The following is a 19,092-nucleotide window of genomic DNA, read 5'->3' as shown; positions in this document are numbered from 1 at the left end:
ACTTTATGAACACATTAGTGTATCGTTATGAAACTTGGTACAAGTCATCGGCACCATGCCCTGAAGGTACTCAAAAGGTTTCGAGACAGCACCACCTTTTGGTTGAAAGTGATAATCCATAAAATGTTTAGTTACTGTATATGATTTTTTCAGCCATTTTGCCTAAATTCATCTTTAAATGTCTTTAATTGCTACTTGCTGCAGTTGGTCTGACACTCCCAGCCATGTTGGCATGTCTTATCCTCTTCTTGCGCTTGGCCCCGCTATTGGCTGGTCACAGCTATATTTATATTATATTGTCTTTCATGGAACAAACATATTGATAATACTCTCTTCACGGGTTATAATCCATACAGGTGTGCAATAATACAATGCTCTTCTATATAGTTGTCACAGTTCTGACACTCTTTCCATCACAGACAGTGTGGACTTCGCCCTCCTACAAATCCTCTTGAGGTTGATTCTTCTGGTAACATCATGCTTGTCAACCTGGTCACAGACGTGGTCCGGAAACCAGGATTCAAAGCGGTTTACTCTGCCATTCCTGCTTCTACTGGTAAAACTTGTAATCATTCTGTACAAATGCTTAACATTTTATAAAGTCATCATCCAGTTCAGATTAAGTCTTTTTATACAACAGTTCTTTCTGGTTCTCGAATCTGATTGGCTGAGAGCCGTGCAATAATTCCCCAGTATCAGCGCAGTTTCACCGTTTGTATCACTCCGCTTGCTGCGACTGTCACGGCGGTCGAGCAAATCCACCATGTTTTTTACAAATACTACTGTTGTTTTGTCACAAAATGTAGTTTTAAGAATTTTGAAGGCTAGAATGTAGTTATTTAGACCTCAAATATGTGAGTAATATATAATCATAGTGCCTATTTTACAATATGTTTAGGCGCTTTCGCAGATGCGAGCTCCAGGCCATCAGTGGCCGTTCAGCGCTCATGTACCTGCAGAGAACAGCTTCATCTTGGCCAGTCCTTCGGGAATTTGCTGTTGGCTCTTATGTAGATAGTGGTTAAACATGAGATATAATCCATTTGGGGTATATCAAACTGGCAATCTTTGGTCTTTAATTACGTTTGATAAGTTTATATTTAGGCTATATTTCACTTAAATCATGTAGCCCACTAGAGTGCTACTTTTGTACGTTTGACTGAATTGTTTGCTTGTTTATTTCTTATTGTCTTTTATAATGGCTTTTGTCATTAATTTAAATATTGTTGTTCATTAAATATTTTATACAAATAATATGCTGTGTTTAGTATTGAGAAATGGTCCGTTAGTGATCGTGATATGGACTTTAGTGAAAGTTACATTAATGTTTTGGCATTAGATGCTAGCAAAGATGCAGGTAATACATTTGTTTAGTCGATCTCTCTCTATCTCTCATAATAGCATAATACTCTACATAATACAATAAGCTTCAATGAAGCGACTCAACATTCCTCCGTTACTAGTTCTAAAGTGACATTTTAGAATTGGTAACGGAGGCTTGGGCTCAACTGTCAAACTGTCAATTTGAGATTTGAATCCATGGTGGAAGTAGTTCTGCACAAAAGAGGGTTTTTAACCTCCGTTGTTGTTTCTTATTTAATTACTCACTTGTGCCTTTGAACTGTTACGTAATAATACGAATAAACGTAATACCACACTCGTAGCTGTGCACGCTGTGACGGCCGAATCACAGCCGTGCTGATATACAGCCATATTGCACTGCTACTCGTGTGATATTGCTCATGTAAACACTCGCAGCGTCTGACTTAAAGCAGCCTTGAAACTTGAAAAAGAATGTTGAATTGACTTGAAAGTGTTTCATGTTGGTTTCTTAATAACTTTTTCCCGTTCATTCCCCCTCCCACCATATTCATTTCTAGCTGTGAGCTGTGGAGCAGATCTGACTGCTTCCAAAGGAAACTTCACCTCTCCGCATTACCCTAGTTTCTACCCTCCTTTGGTGGACTGCAAGTGGAACATCAATGTAAGCTTCACAACACTGTTTGACTTTTTTTGTTTACTAACAGATACCCCTTTTCCACCGACACTGTTCCGGTGCGGGTTCCCAGTCTGTGTCTGCTCGAACCGCTCCACGCATTTCCACTGCAAAAAAGGGGCTTCCGTGCCGATTCTTAATAAATTGCTGATCTTGAACGGAGCCGATGAGCGGGGGCGGAGAAATGCTGCCGCTGTCTCACGCGCGAGAGAAAGACCCAGTGTGCAAGAGAGCGAGTGAATTTAGGGTTTCAGTTTCAATTTAGACCAATGAGAGTACGGGCAGGTTATGTGAGCTGCTGGTGCGCTAGAATCACTCTCGGTGCTGTGAACAACAAAACAGAAGTGTAGCCTGCACAAACCGGGACACTCAAAGTTTTTTTAGACTGGTTATATTCAGATAAACAACACATAGTAGCACTACATCACCGTTCGTTCCTCAAGGAAACATGCAGCCTGTTCGAGACAGGCTCCAGTTCGCCTGGCCGAGAACACGTTCTGGCTCCAGAACGAGAACCAGTTTTGAGTTCAGTTTTCAAGTATTTCTTAATTTGATGTAATATTGGTTCTCTGTTTTTATTATTTTCTATTTTTCCGGGAAACAGCTAACATCTCTGCATAGTGTTTCTGCCTAACATCTCATTTTGTGTTTCACAAAAGAACAGAAATAATATGCGATTAGAACAATATGATGGTAATGAACATTTTCATATTTTGATGAACTATTCGTTTTGAAGTGTTTGTTGATTCATGTCTTTTTGAAAATAACCCTGAACACTATCATGTGGATTCTGCAGGTTCCTGCTGGCAAAAGAATAAAGATTGAGTTCAGTATGTTCCGTGTGAAAGAGCCAGGGGTGGACACTAACACCTGTCACAAAGACTACATAGAGGTGCTGGGAAAAAAGTAAGTTCTGTCATCTGTCCTGCCATGACAGCCAGAAAGATTTCATTGTTTCTTGTCAGCTTCCTGACAATCTATAAAATGGCACAAAGCTCAATTTACTGTATCTTTAAACCAGAGGAGCAGTCTGTTGGCCATTCTTTTTGTTGTTGTTCTGGTTATCCTTTTTAGTTGTTTAGTTTCTGTTGGTGATTTCTTAGCCTTTGTTTTATTAACACCTCTTTCCTTCCTCTTTTTTTTTTTTTTTTTTTTTTTGAAGGTATTGTGGGGAGAGACGTAGACTTGTGCTCTCTAGCCCCGCCAATACCTTGGAAGTGAAGTTCCATTCAGATGAATCCTACACTGATAAGGGATTCAGGATCATTTACACCGCCTATGACCCTGTAAACCGTACGTAAGCCCAGTGTTTCAATATAACCATCTAAATGCAGTGATCAGTTTTTGATCCAGGAATATTTCAAACAGACAGATCATATTATTCATATCATTAGAACTCTCCTTCACTTCTTCTTGCGTTGAGTCCTGGCTGTCTTCCTGTTTTCTTCTCCAGCTTGTCCTGATCAGTTTGCCTGCACCTCAGGCTTGTGTATCACAAAACAGCAGCACTGTGACGGGTGGAACGACTGCGAAGACATGAGTGATGAGAGAAACTGCAGTAAGTCTCACCCCAGTCAGGATGTTGTAACATTTAGTTTATACCTTTCAATTTATTAATTAGAGATTGAATTGGAATAGCCCTGTCCGACGGGATATTTATTTGGAATGACAGGAAGATGCACAACACAGATAATTCATCAGTCAAAATTAATGATAAATAATTGCATCAATAATTGAATTATGTTGATTTATTCCGTAATATATAGATCAGTATCTATATTGTTTACAAGTACTTTGTTTTCTTCAACTGATTGGAGAGATTCCTCCTAATTAAGTTTGGAATAAACCAATGAATATTTTGCCAAACAGCACCTCATTGTTTTCAGATAACTTAATAAGAACATTAACATCAAAATTTGAACAGTTATATTTATTGTGTATTTATTATATTAAATATTATAAATTAAATTTATAAGTAATTATAATTTATAGCATTCTGAGAATTTAGGTGTTTTTGGTTCATAAAATGAATGCTATGTTTTGATCCTTTTTGAAATCATTAAATGTTTCTGGAAATAGGAAGTTAATTCATACTGAAAAAAATACAAATAAATGCTGTTTCCTTAACTTCTGATTTGAATTATAATTCTGCATCCTGTTTGCTACCTATCATTTGCCATTGAAATTGGGAATACTTGAAAATCTGTTATTTGAAATAACCTTTTCAAGACATCATACATTGTACTAATATCTGACAAAGTTAGGTGATGTTTCACATAAATTTTGCATTATTCAGTATGTGTTTTTAATGTTTCAGACTGTGGTGACGAACAGTTCACTTGCAGTAATGGCCTTTGTAGGCCTCAGTTCTTTGTCTGTGACCGAGTGAATGACTGTGGCGACAACAGTGATGAGAAACATTGCGGTGAGTTTCTCCTATTACATTTCAACAAACATAATTATTTATTTTTTTATTGCTCAGTTCAGCATTTACATTTCAGCAGTGAACCCCACTTGGAAACCCTGCTCAAAAGGAAGTCAATTTGAAACAAAACCCATTTAAGGATACACTAAGCATTCACACAGATCAAGCAGTGGCCTAGTAAAGCAGGATCTTGCTGAGATCACACGATCAGCTGTTTTCTGGGATTCAAATAAACACTAGCTTAAGATGAACTTACCTTAAACTTGGATTTTCTTTGAGAACATCAACATATGTACACCTTTAACACTTGCTTCGTTGTTGCATACTTCAAAAGGCCACTTTCTATTTTACCATTGAAGGACACTTGATAAGGCTTTGTTTTGTTGTTCCTCCTAGAGTGTGGCATTGCTGAGGAAAAGTGCGGGGATGGCGCCTGCATCCCACAGAATTTTGTATGTGATGGGAAAAATGACTGTGCTGATGGCAGCGATGAGGTCTCCTGCTTAGGATGTGAGTGGATTTAACTTACTGATCACTGACTGCCTTTCCATAGAGCTTAACACTAGGTTGATCAAGTTTGTTCTGTAAGCTTATCTGCATTGCATAATGTCTATTATGAGAACCAGACTTGGTCACAAGCAACAAACTTACTTAGTTAGTACCGAGTGAGATTTGGGACCATGCTGTGTGTGTTATCTTAGGGTCTCTATTGTCAGAAAGATCAGTTTAGGTAAAAACTAAAAGATTGTCATCACAGTAAAGGGCCAGCCACTGAAAAGGTGAACTAAAATATTAAAAGTTTTAGGACATTTCGGAATGCTTTAAATTGAACTTTAATCAGCTGCTATATTTGCATCTTCTTTTTTCTTCTAAATAATCTTCTACTGGCTGTGTTTTTCCACTTCTGTAGCTATCAAATTGACATTTACATTCACAATAAATATTGAGTACCATTACATACATTATTAACCTGCTTTTAATTATGCATATACTCTTGTGATGGCAATAGCTTCAACTGAAACGGTAGTGAAATCACACATGTTGGTGTTTTCCAACTTGTTCAGCCCTTATTTACCTCCCACTCTTTCTATCCCAAAGTTGTTCATTGTTTTTGTATCCTTCAGCAGAGATAAGTGACCTATCCAACAATCAATAGGCCTGATCAATAAGCTGGCTCTTGCTTGGTCTTTCAGGTCTTTGATGATAAAAAGAAGCTGCAATTGATGGTTTATTTGTTCAAGTTTTACTTTATGCTCTCTTCCTCTCTTAGCGCCTGGTCTCTGCAATGATTTCTCCTTCAAGTGTACAGACAAGCAGTGTGTAAACAAAGTGAACGCAGAGTGTGATCGCGAAAACGACTGCTCCGATGGTTCGGATGAACAGGGATGCGGTAAGTCACTAGGGGTGTCCCCGTCTATGGATTTTCATAGTCGAATCAGAATCGTCAAGTCTTGTCTATAGTCGACTAATAGTCGAATCATGTGTATGGGGGTGGGGCTGGGGGCGGGGCTTTAACACAAAGCCGCGATGTACAGAAAATCACACAAATATATAGAAAAAAAATGTATAAAAACATTTTGCATCAATAAAACTAAGAAATAACATAAATAACTAGCAGGCTCTAAGCGATGCACCGAAAAAATAAACAGTTAATTTACTAAATTAAATTAGAACAGAATATACCTTTCTAATAAATAGAAATAGGCTACAAAACGAAATAAATCAGAATCAAGTCACAAGATGAGGAGCAAATGTGTGCAAAATGCCTAAAGTGCACATATATTCAAAACACAAGCCACAAATAACCCTGAAAGATCAATAAATAAAATTAAAATATAGAAATGATTAAAGGGGGGGTGAAATGCTCATTTTCACTCAATCTCCTTTTAATCTTGAGTACCTATAGAGTAGTATTGCATCCTTCATATCTCCAAAACGTCTTTAGTTTTATTATATTTAGAGGTGAAAGATTGGCTGTACCGAGTCTTTCCGGAAAAAACCGAGCGGCTGGGGGCGGGCCGTGTGGGCGGTGTGCTATAGCTGTGCTAACTGATCTAACAACAACACAGAGAGACATTTGAAGTAGTTTACTCACCGTGACTGCTCGATCCTTAAGCATTAGACGATCTGCAAATAAGTCGATCTGGGCTTTGTTTATAAAACAATCATCGTCGAAATGCAGGGAACAAAGAGTCGTGCACAACCTCCGTTGATGCTTCAAAAAAAACAAACTCCATCCACTATTCCCTTAACGCTGGGTTCTTTGGGAATCTGTGCAGGGTTGTCTTGCCCTGCCAACCAAAAACCCACTTCTTTGGTGACACTGACTTCCCTAAAAGCCGAGCATAGCGCTTTGAGGTAACGTACTGCTTTCGCTCTCTTCTCTCTCTGGTCTGCGAGTGCGCGCGGCCGCGGAGAAGTGCCCTTAGGACCCATATAAGGAAATTCCGCTCTATCTTACGTAAGACAGTGCCATACTCGAAAAAAACTTTCCGAAACTTGTGACAAACCGGAAGGAGTATTTTTGGAACAAAAATACTCCTTCAAACGTACAACTTAACTTTTGAAACTTTGTCCATGTTTAGCATGGGAATCCAACTCTTTAACAGTGTAAAAAACTCAGTATGCATGAAACAGCAATTCACCCCCCCTTTAAAATAACGATATAGCCAGAATTTTCAACTTTGTCTTTTTAACTGCAGAAACAACAATAAATGCTAAACTGGAGTGGCAGTCTTTTTTGCTAAAAATGTTCACGGCATCCAAAAATCAAATTAGAACCGGCTGAAAAGTTTTGAAATCACTTGTAGCCTACCCTACCTGATCGAGAGAGAAAAATCCAGTCTTTCTGTCTGTGTCCATTGGAGTCTTTTGTGCGCGCGGATAAAATATTCTAAAACACTTAACGTGAAAAACGTTTAACGACTTAATCTCCTATAAATAGTTAAATTAAAATATCAAATTATGTAAAGAAAACGCTTTACTATAGGAGGAACGCATTGCGTTCATATTCTGGGTTCATCTGCTTATCTGCACATACATAGTATGGTTTCTTAATAAAGTGTGTAGTACTATAGGCTACACATTAAAGGAGAACTCCGGTCAATTTTAACATTGAGCTCATTTTTTTGTACATTTGGAGTGCTGTCAATACAGAGAACTACGACAAAAAACGGTGTTGCCTACACCGAGTTATTCTATTTTTAAAATTTGCACCCTGTTGACTTCAATAGGGCAAGTAGTAAGCCTGCTTTTTAGCCTTTTAACATCCTTTAAGTGTCATTACAAGTGCACAGAAAATGTGAGTGATTCCTTCCGAGTGAACACGGGTGGATCTGACTGCAGTAGATGTTAGAGATATTAATAAAAACGAAGTTAATTCAGCCAGCGCTCATACCTTTGTTTACATCCTGTTTTCGGTGGAACGCCATAGTAATCGATTGTCGAGTTCACGCGCGTGATCATTGGTAACTAAACCTATGCGCGTGAACTCGACAATCGATTACTATGGCCTTCCACCGAAAACAGAATGTAAACAAAGGTATGAGCGCTGGCTGAATTAACTTCGTTTTTATTAATATCTCTAACATCTACTGCAGTCAGATCCACCCGTGTTCACTCGGAAGGAATCACTCACATTTTCTGTGCACTTGTAATGACACTTAAAGGATGTTAAGAGGCTAAAAAGCAGGCTTACTACTTGCCCTATTGAAGTCAACAGGGTGCAAATTTTAAAAATAGAATAACTCGGTGTAGGCAACACCGATTTTTGTCGTTGTTCTCTGTATTGACAGCACTCCAAATGTACAAAAAAATGAGCTCAATGTTAAAATTGACCGGAGTTCTCCTTTAAGCCACGTTAAAGTGCCTTTTAAGCGTTTTAAAAGCTTTTTTCACGTTACGCATTTTAGAATGTCCTGTGGAAAAGTGAGTGCGGCAGAAGAGCGATCATGGTTTTCCTGATGCTAAATCCAGCCTTGGAGAATATCCTTTCTGATGATGTACATCCACACTTTAGATTTTCTTATCCCAGACATTGTTAAAAATTTAAATCCTTGCCGCCAAGACGCTCCTCTGTCGGTCACGGATTGAAAGTGAAACTTAATTCTGTCACAGGGTGTTTTGATTCATTCACGCACGTTAAAAAATATTTATTAAAAGCTTCTTTCTTTGCACATTTTTATATACAGCATTATCATAATAGGCTGAATATTAACGTGTTGAAAGAAAACCGGTTCTATGTGAAATCAGACATTGAGCGCCCTCATATAGCCAAAGTGGCATGATCCTCGTTTCATAACACCTCTGCGAAGATTCGACCATGAGATTGGTAGTCGAATCAGGCTCCTCCTATCGAAGCATCGAATCTTCGACTATTCGGGGTCACCCCTATAAGTCACATTGTTTTTTTCACTCACAAACAAAAGTGAAGACGCTCTTTTAGTCTGGACAAAACATGGGCAGTAACCATTCAACACACAAAGTTATTCAAAATTAAGAACTTTGATTAATTTGCAGCTGTGATGATATTTAGAACAACAGCACTGTTGCTCATGAGATATTTGTTAAATACATAATTGAACTGTGGTGCTCAGGTGTGTTTTTCAGCTATTTCACAATGATTGGCTCATCCAGTCATATATTTTATATTATATTTGTTATATTATATATTATACTTGTCATCGAATTCCCAGCAAAAATAAATACAATTAGGGATGCACAATTTGCATGATATGGATTATCTGTGTTGTTGTTGTTTTATGAATCAGTATCAGCCAATATTTGAAGATGTAAATCATCATCTTGTGCTAATTTAAAGATTTTACCCTTAACAACAGACGGTCTTGAAGTGATGTGCTACAGTCTTTTAATTTATTCTAAGATTTAGGTCAACTAGAAGCGATTAGATTATGGCAAAAAATAAGTACAGCAGCTTTTATTAATATTAATTTGAAATGCACTGTAAAATCTCTTTTAGAAAAACCCAGCCAATGGTTCAAATCACTTACAGTAGTTATAGATTTAGTTATGAAACAGTATAGATTTATAATATGTAAGAGAATGCAATTACCGCCCATGCAGCTCTAGTGTCTTTATTGCATAATTATTTGAAGATAATGAGCTTCCCAGTGTTTTCACAAGCTTTTGGTGTTTCAGCGCATTTCAAAACTTTAAAAACAATTGTCATTTCCAGAAGTTGCTGAATAATCGACAATGTGGTAATTAGTGTGGAAAAAAATTCACATTAAAGCCCAAAGCCATTATACTTATTTTATGAAATTTTACTTGACATTCTTTCTACTTCTTTTATAGGCCTCAGGGTTGCTAGTTTCTTTTTCCTTTCCTCATTGTGTTTTTATCAGCCAGCACAGTTCGTTTCTCCATATATCTGCCTTGTTATGATTCCGCTTGAGTCCCGCTAAAGGCCGACAGTCCTGTGAGTCAGAGCAGATGTTTCGAGAAACTCGAACTTTCAGTGCTAACATTTTTTGCAGCTAGCCCTCTGATCTTATCCCTGCTGGTCTCGAACAAGACCTCCTTAACCTCTCATCTCAGCATGCCAATGAAATCTCTTCCGTTGTCTTTCTTGAAGTCTCTCTTTGTGTTTGAACCATTCCTACAATTTGGTTTCAGACTGTGGAGTCCGGCCATACAAGCACAACCGTATTGTGGGTGGGCAGAACGCAGATGTGGGTGAATGGCCGTGGCAGGTCAGTCTACATTTCAAGACCAACGGACACACTTGCGGCGCCTCAATCATCTCCAACAAATGGCTGCTTTGTGCTGCCCACTGCTTCATCCAGCCTAGTGCAGAGTGAGTCGGTTTATTGCATCTCTGTTTTATTTGGTCTGCTTAATTTTGTCTTGTTAGCTGTAGTTGATATTATCAGAGACATTTGCTAAGTATCTTTCTCCATTCAATTTTGGTCAAAGACTGAGCTTGTATTTATTCTCATTGGCCAGCAGGTGGAGCACAAGACATGGCATAAAATCATATTTTACCTTGATGAGTTATTCCAACATGTTTCTGAGACTGAAGCACGAAAGCTGAACTGAAAGATAATTCGCTCTCCTGAGCTATGCTTTCACCATGAAATCAAAATTGACCCCATTTGACTTTGTTAATAAACGTTTCTGGTCTTTTTTGTGAATGATACATCAATGCACAAATGTCTTTCATCAAAATGTAATAAATTGTTCCACCTCTGAAATGGCTTTGCTTTTCATCTGAAATTACCAAGCCCAGTTATTTTTCAATCCCTCTTCATTTACACTACCGGTCAAAAGTTTAGAATAATTAGGATTTTATGTTTTTGAAAAAAAAGAAAAGTAGTAGTCTCCTATGCTCACCAAGGCAGTGCTTATTTGATTTAAAAATTTTGTGAAATATTTACAACATTAACCTTCCATTCATTAAAAAAATCCATAAAAATAATAAGCAGCAAAAGCTGTTTTTAACATTGGTAATAAGAACCATTATTAAAAATTGAGCACCGATAATAACTGATTAGTGAGCACAAAATCATAAAAATTTAGAATGATTTTTGAAAGATCGTGTGACACTGATTTTTAAAATATATTCAAGTAGAAAACAGGTATTTTAAATTGTAATAATATTTCACAATATTACTGTTTTTACTGTATTTTTGATCAAATAAATGCAGCCTTGGAGAGCAGAAGAGACTTCTTTAAAAAACATGAAAAAAAAATCAGAATTATTCCAAAACTGGTCCTATAAACACAGCTTTTCACAATCCTGACCATACTTTTTTTTTTTTCTCATTAAATCTGATTTCCTGTCAAAATACAGACTTGAAATGGCGTTCAAATCCATTTGATGTTGACCTTTCAAAACATCTGATTTAAACAACTAACCTCCAAAACAACATTGTGTTCATTTTCTCTTCCAACAGCTACAAAATGACATCCAACTGGCTGACGTACAGTGGTCTGCGGGACCAGAACATCCAGGACGGCTCTGTTCAGCAGCGTACTTTGAAGACCATCATCACCCACCCAAGCTACAGTGAGATGACCTACGATTATGACATCTCCTTGTTGGAACTGAGCCAGCCATTGAACTTCAGCAACACCGTGCATCCCATCTGCCTTCCAGCATCGACCCACGTTTTCTCGGCCGGCAGTTCCTGCTTTGTGACGGGCTGGGGCGCGCTCCGAGAGGGAGGTGAGACAGCTTGTGTGCCTGAGGGCTGCCCTTTGCGTTTGGAGCTCCGCTTTTTCATGAGATACCTTTGGAATTGTGCCTCACAAGTTTGACATTTATCAATCCCTTGTCTCAATGTCACTCAGCACAACTTTTGTTATACGATTTTGTTATTTGTGGAATCGCATAACTAATTCTAATAAATGTTTCAAATTATGGCTGTGAGTAAAGATGCTTTTTGGTATTAGTGTGGTTCTCATAGGACTAATGATTTATGTATGTGTTGTAGGAAGTGCTGCAGCAATCCTGCAGAAAGCAGAAGTTAAGGTGATTAATGATACAGTATGCAACATGGTGACCGAAGGTCAGTTGACCTCTAGAATGATGTGTAGCGGCTACCTCACCGGAGGTGTGGACGCTTGTCAGGTAAAAAAACATTCATGTGTTTGTTTGTTTTTTTGAAATCACACTGAATCTGATATTTTCACTTCGATCTAGGTTACTTGCAGCATATGTACTGTACCGATCAAAAGTTTAGAAACATTACTATTTTTTATGTTATATTTTATCTTATGCTCATCAGGCCTGCGTTTATTTGTTTAAAAATACAGAAAAAATATATATATATATTGTGAAATATTATTACAATTTAAAATAATGGTTTTCTATTTGAATATACTTTAAAGTATAATTTATTCCTGTGATGTAAAGCTGAATTTTCAGCATCATTACTTCAGTCTTTAGTGTCACATGATCCTTCAGAAATCATTCTAATATCTGATTTGATACTATTTTTTTTTATACTGATTTAATTTTTTTTTTTGGAACCTGTGATACCTTTTTTTCAGGATTCATTGATTAATAAAAAGTTTATAAAGAAAAGCATTTATTCAAAATAGAAATCTTTTCTAACAATGATCAAAAGTGATAGTAAAAATGTATAATTGAACACATCCTTGCTGAATAAAAGTATTCATTTCTTTAAAAAAAAATAAAATAAAATAAACTTTTGAACAGTAGTGTATATTGTTACAAAAGATTTCTATTTTAAAGAAATGCTGTTCTTTTTTAAAACTTTTTTTATTCATCAAAGAATCCTGAAAAAAGCAACTGTTTCCAACATTGATGATGGATCAGCATATTAGAATGATTTCTGAAGGATCATGTGACACTGAAGACTGGAGTAATGACGCTGAAAATTCAACTTTGCATCACAGAAATAAATTTTATTTTACTGTATATTCAAATAGAAAAACATTATTTTAAATTAAAAATAATATGTCACAATTCACAGTTTTTGTTCTGTATTTTTGATCAAATAAATGCAGGCTTGATCAGCACAAGAGACTTCTTTCAAAATAATAAGTAATACGCTTGTTTCCAAACTTTTGACCGGTACTGTAGAAATAAATCGGAATACTTTTTTTCAAAGTGACTTGAGTGTGGACTGTCTGGTCAAATAATTTTGTAATTTTTTTAAAAATGTTGTCAATCTAGTGTAACAACAATGCAAATAGTTATATTAATAATATAAATAATTAAATATTTGTAAATGTTTGATGGTATGTTTTAGGAAAAAAAGAATCATGTCTATAGGTGGCGTCACATTGGATTTAGGTGGAATTTTTGGGGGGAAAAGGGTCCACTGTTAATAGTGTTGTGATGTATAAAGTTTCTGTTGGTCAACGTGGCGAACTGAACGATGCCAAATCTACGTGGCAAAATTGTTCACCCTCAATCTTAATTCCAAATTGTGTGGATTACTATTGAAATTACTAATTCAACTGTGAAAATGTGTCAATGTGACCGCACCTTAAGGGCTGTTATCCCAATATTTTTCCAAAATTAGCATTTACAGAGTTACAATAATAACACACTCAATGCAGCTAAAAAGCTCTCTAACTAAAACATGCGCAAAGATTACACATTTATTGAATGGTAATGAATTCAAGGTGGTTTAATAGCCATTTAGATGCATTGTCAAGCCTTTTTCATCCTGTTCTATTCATTCAGAAACACCTAGAGTACAAATATGACATGAGCATAATGCCATCAAAGTGTTCAGCTAATGTTGTTGTCTTCCTGCAGTGTGTGTACACCCTCGTAGTGGAGAAGATTAATTATTCTACCTTGTTCCCTGATATTTAAATGAGCTGATTTCCATAATTTCTACTTCTATCTCACTTGTTATTCATCTTGCTTTCCCCTTCTGAACGCTCTGTGCGTCTCTCTTATTCTGAGTGTAATCTTCTTTTCCTCGCACAGGTTCCGGTCCTGGTCTTGTGACTCCTTTCTGTCTTTCTCTCCAGCTATAGGAGCTCATAGATTTTGCTCTCTCTCTCTCTCTCTCTCTCTCTCTCTCTCTCTCTCTCTCTCTCTCTCTCTCTCTCTCTCTCTCTCTCTCTCTCTCTCTCTCTCTCTCTCTCTCTCTCTCTCTCTCTCTCTCTCTCTCTCTCTCTCTCTCTCTCTCTCTTTCTTTTCTTACTCTTTCTCTCTCTCACCTCCCAATTCAAATATGTTTTATTGCCACGTCTGTTTACATTGCAATATTGGCAAAGTAATTAAGAGCCGAATTGTATTACACACAAAACAAATCATTCAGGAATAATAGTAATGGAATGAAATGACACAGTAAATAAGCAGCTTAAATTAGAGGTACAAAATAATAAATGGTAAGTGATTACAATAATAATTAAAATGTTTGCAATTGCTTCACACACCCTCCTTTTTTCTTTCTATTTTCTCACATACATAATCATCACTTCATCTCCACTTTTAATTTCAAGCAATTTATTTGCATGATTGTTTTATATACAATATTGCCAAAGCATTGATATACACAATAAAAAAGTCTCCAGTAATACTAAAATAAATAACCACAATAAATATACAATACATTAAAATCATATAAACATTCATTAAGGAACATTCTCTTGAATAGATCAACAGGCAACTCTTGAATATGGTGATCAAATATGTTTTGTTACATAAGTCCTCCATGCAGTTTGGTCTTTTTCAAACAGTTTTGGAAAACGCGGAATGATATTTTAAAGTGTCTTTCTTTTGGCTTCCGTAGGGAGACTCGGGCGGGCCTCTTGTGTGTCAATCCGATGTTGGCATATGGTTCCAGGCAGGCATAGTGAGCTGGGGAGAAGGCTGTGCTCGGCGGAACAAGCCTGGCGTCTACACGCGTGTCACCAAACTACGGGACTGGATCCGTCAAATCACATCCGTATAGTGGAGCCTGGACCTGCAATCATACGACAACCAAAGCAGAAGAACAGAAATGTTCAGCTCCGTGAATATTTAGTACAGTATGTGAGACCACCTGGTTGTTTTCGTAATAGCATTTTCATTGAGTGTGACTATTCGGTTGGCTTATCAGTGAGGTTTTTCATAGCTGTATCAATCTAAAGTTGAGTTCATCTTTAGTCAACCAAATAAAAAACTTCATAAAATACATGCAGATACAACTAGAATGAGTACTATAATATATATACTCATTATAGTTGTGAACATTATAGTTGTATCACTGTGATGCACTGTTACACTCATTTAGCGTACCAACTTTAATTAGTTTAAATCTGATTTCTTGAACAGTAACTTCATAAATAGCACTTAGAGATCAAACAGTCCTATAATGAGATTGCCAACAACTTCTGACCTGGTGGAATTCATATTTTCATCTTTATGAATTATGTTCTGTTTTATACAAATCTTTTAACTTTTTCTTGTGCTCAAAACGTGCCTTTATTCCAAAGACTGGACTTTACCTCTTCTCAGAAACAATGACTCTTTTGTTTCAGACTTTGGAGCAAGATTCAGTCCCTACAATTCTTTTCTCTTTTTTTTTTTTAGTGAAGGTCAAAAGCTTCTTTGCAATCTAGAAATTTCTGTAAGCATCCCACTCAGGCTGACCTTCTTTCCTCACATCTGTGTGATCTCGGGACCTCAGTGGCAAAGCTCTAAAATGGAGGATTAGGTAAAAATAGGATATTTCCGTCATCCATTTGCCAATACAACCAAGGCCAACATAGGTCACTAACTTCTGCTGCATGTTTAAGTTCCGGCCAATCAATGTCAAAGCAGTTGGCTGAAACAACCTAGCAGGATGGTCTCTGCTTCAAAGAGTCCTGAACATATTGAGGAATCTATAACGCCGGATCCTCAAAGACTTGGCAAGTTTCTTTCCCGTGGAAAGTCCACTTGCTTAAGTAGGCCTAAGAATTTCAGGCTTTGTAGTGTAGTGATTTCATTTCCCAGGAGGTACAAGAGACATAAGCTGTATTTTGAGGGATGTCAAGCAATGGATTATATGTTTATGTACTACTCGGGTTTCATATAGCATCATGATGTACAATTTGACCTGTTAAGGGCTTTCGTTTTTAAATTGAGAAAATTTTAAACAGCTTTTTAAATTGTTTAATTACAATGATTGTATATGGCTTTAAGTGTCTGGTTGACTAATATTTGTAAATATTTAACATGCTTTTTAAATGCAAATTTAGCAGATTACTTTTTCTGTTTAGTTTAAATGTGTTTTCTATTTAAACACTATGCAAATGTTTTAATGTATTCAAATTTCCCAAGAGTTTACAATGTTCTCTTGACAATAAAATACATGGTGGTTTTACATTGTCATATTTTTTTTTTCTTCAGAATACAACATTTTTGCCTAATTTCCATGTAATTTAATTTCCCCCTGAAAATGCAAATGTAGTAAAAACATCCGAGAACTGTTTTATCAATATTAAATTAGCTGGCCTTGGCATAACCAACATCATATCAACATTGCCTTCAACAATTATTTGCCCATAAATCAGTGGTCTCCTAATGGAAAAGGAAACGTATACTCTTTTTCAGTTGATACGATCGAGAACCCAAAGCGTGACTTTGTTACAGTTGTGAATGTACTTAGTTTTGACCTTGCACCAATTAAAAAGCTCTAGGTTTAATTAAGCGTTGCACTGCACTGCAACAGTTGTTTTAAATGGTTGGCAGAGTATTGAACTTAAGCTAATTACATGCCAGATTTGACCTTGTATGAGCTTTAGATTGGTGCTCAACCTTTTATATTATCTCCAATTGATGTCATAACAACTCTTGCACTTAGCATATTGCACAGTAATATGGTATCTAGGCAGCTAAAGGTCACTGTCACTTGATTGAAACAAAGAATTTTGGTAAATAAAATGACAATGAAATCAAGCTAATCATTAGTTTAACCAATTTTTCCATACTGTATTTCCGTTAGCTTACTGTTTATATGTACAGCCTGACAATAGTTCACGTCGTTTTAATGGTGAGATTCATCTTGCGTCATAAAAATTCAAATATATGCAAATAACGTGAAAGTTGAGGTGGGCATCCAGCACGACCAGCAGAGTTGCGTGTTCGGTGAGTAGATTTTTTTTTAGCTAAATTATTTGGTGTTTTTGATCAATTTCATTGTTTTTAATGGAGAAACCACGAAATATGTAAATTTGTACTAACAAGACGTTAATAATTTACCGATAGGCCTACACCTCCATAGGATAGCAGGTTTGGCTTTCCGGTCATAACGTTACCTCAGAACAAGATTGATTTCTTTTCCCATGTGTGTCAGGAGATTAGGGGACTACTTTAGGCAAATGAACTCCTTATGGCAGTCAGGGAAAAATGTCATTTGGATATAGGCTACCTAGGGAGTTTAAATTGTGTGGAAAAATAAATACAATTTTGAAGAGTCGAAATTAATTTTTCAAATACAATGTTTAAACATATTGTTTTATGACTATTCTATCTGTCCAATAAAATGGTACGCCTATACAATGATTATTTCACAGTCAGCATATCTTTTGGATAGCAAGTTTAAGTACTAGCCCATTAAAAACCTGGCAATTTGAGTGATTGGGCTTTCCTTTACAACCACGGTGACTTGAAAAAACATGCAGACAAATGGTCACTGTTGTGTTGAATTCTGTGACCCACCGAATTATGTGACCCTAGGCGCTGTAGGCCTACTGACAAATTGCTGATTTCATTTTTATTAATTTTTTTGTTGCTACGATCTAACTCACTAACAAATAACACATCATACGTGGATAAATAACACACCACCCACAAATTATCTTGCACTAGTCAGTGTTACACTTACTTATACTGACACCTGTCGCATGTGTGCATGCAGCATCGTGCAAAAGTAAAGGTTTAGTAACTGATAAAATTTCAACTAACTGATGCGACTGTTAATGCAGTTAAATTTATTTCATGTGGTTTCCTAGAATGGGCAATTTTCGTGATTAACAACATTCAGTAAGCACACTGTAACATTCAGTGACACATGCCACTCAAATGCAGATGTGCCACAAACTGACCACATGTTTGGAAAAAAAATATTACTGATTTGTAAATACGTTAAAACTGATTTTTATGTATTTAGGACTTTATGTCACAACTACACCAGTACAGCTGCTCAACTAATCTGTCTGTCACTACTAGAGGTACCACAACATACAGCGACACGTTCCCCATCATTGTCAGTGGCACATGATGCAATCCATCGGCACGTTACAAGTTTTAGTGGCACATGCCAATGAAAACCGGATGTGCCACTAAGAATAGTGACGTGCGTAATATGCCATGCCACTTAATGTTAATACCTCCTCTCTCCATTATGTATCTATGCACTCTTGTGCACTCTGTTGGGTTAATTGTGTATTTTTGGCAGTGATAGTTTGCAAGGGATGATGACAGCTGATGGAAACATGACCCTTAATTTACCAGAGTAGCCATCCGTTTTTGTTTTGTTTAGCCATTTGTTTAATGCTGAGTACGTGTTTATGTCTTCAACACTCCCTGCGGTGAAGCTCAGCATGACATGATGAAATCTGAGAGACTGGGTGACATGACAAGATAATGTTGTCACACAACACCCGCTCCGTCAGCGCAATATTTCGTTGCGTTGGGGGAGACGGCCTGTGCCTGCTATGTTTGATACGCAGACAGCGGGAGGCTTGGGAATCTCATCCGTCTTTATTAAAAACCCTGCTGTCGCCGCGGGAATAAGAGAATCAACATAGGCATCACTGCTAATTTATGTATTCATCAACTCGGCAGCCCCGGTATTGTTTGTCCTCATTCCCTCATGACATTTGACGAGACCCAGCGATGTGTGCCAAACTCACTCCAGTCAGAGCAGATATTATTTGAAATGGTTTTATTTAAATATAAATATGTGTACAAAGTTACAAGCAACAATAGCTCATTTTTTAGCAAATAAAATCATTTGAACATTATTAAAAAAGAAACGGAAGGAAAAAGTCAATTAGTTGTGTAACACTTTTCACCTCTCCAAAACTGATAAGTAACATGGGGTAAAAAACCGTTGTGAACCAAATAAAGTCAACTCAAAGATATAGATATATGCATTTTAGAATATAAAGGTACTTTACAATAGAGCAGCTTACACGCTGTACATTAAGGCTTATATAAAATATAAAAATAAAGACAAGCAATGTTTTGTTT

At 36.8% G+C, this 19,092-nt stretch overlaps 1 protein-coding gene across 2 annotated transcripts in view; it reads left to right on the top strand.

The window, feature by feature from the left end:
• Positions 1-15,608, top strand: part of st14 (ST14 transmembrane serine protease matriptase) — a 53,812-nt gene extending 38,204 nt beyond the window's left edge. For both annotated transcript variants that reach the window (XM_079885006.1, XM_079885005.1), the window contains exons 8-19: positions 420-556; positions 1,881-1,984; positions 2,793-2,902; positions 3,159-3,289; positions 3,450-3,554; positions 4,314-4,421; positions 4,818-4,931; positions 5,692-5,811; positions 10,056-10,236; positions 11,336-11,607; positions 11,876-12,012; positions 14,663-15,608. In XM_079885006.1, coding sequence (XP_079741132.1) covers positions 420-556; positions 1,881-1,984; positions 2,793-2,902; positions 3,159-3,289; positions 3,450-3,554; positions 4,314-4,421; positions 4,818-4,931; positions 5,692-5,811; positions 10,056-10,236; positions 11,336-11,607; positions 11,876-12,012; positions 14,663-14,824 — 1,681 coding nt within the window. In that variant the 3' untranslated portion in view covers positions 14,825-15,608. The remainder of the gene's footprint in view (positions 1-419; positions 557-1,880; positions 1,985-2,792; positions 2,903-3,158; positions 3,290-3,449; positions 3,555-4,313; positions 4,422-4,817; positions 4,932-5,691; positions 5,812-10,055; positions 10,237-11,335; positions 11,608-11,875; positions 12,013-14,662) is intronic.
• Positions 15,609-19,092: the final 3,484 nt, after the last annotated feature.

Source organism: Squalius cephalus, assembly GCF_949319135.1.
Source record: "Squalius cephalus genome assembly, chromosome: 11".
Taxonomy (NCBI): domain Eukaryota; kingdom Metazoa; phylum Chordata; class Actinopteri; order Cypriniformes; family Leuciscidae; genus Squalius; species Squalius cephalus.
This window is presented reverse-complemented; position numbering and strand designations above follow the sequence as displayed.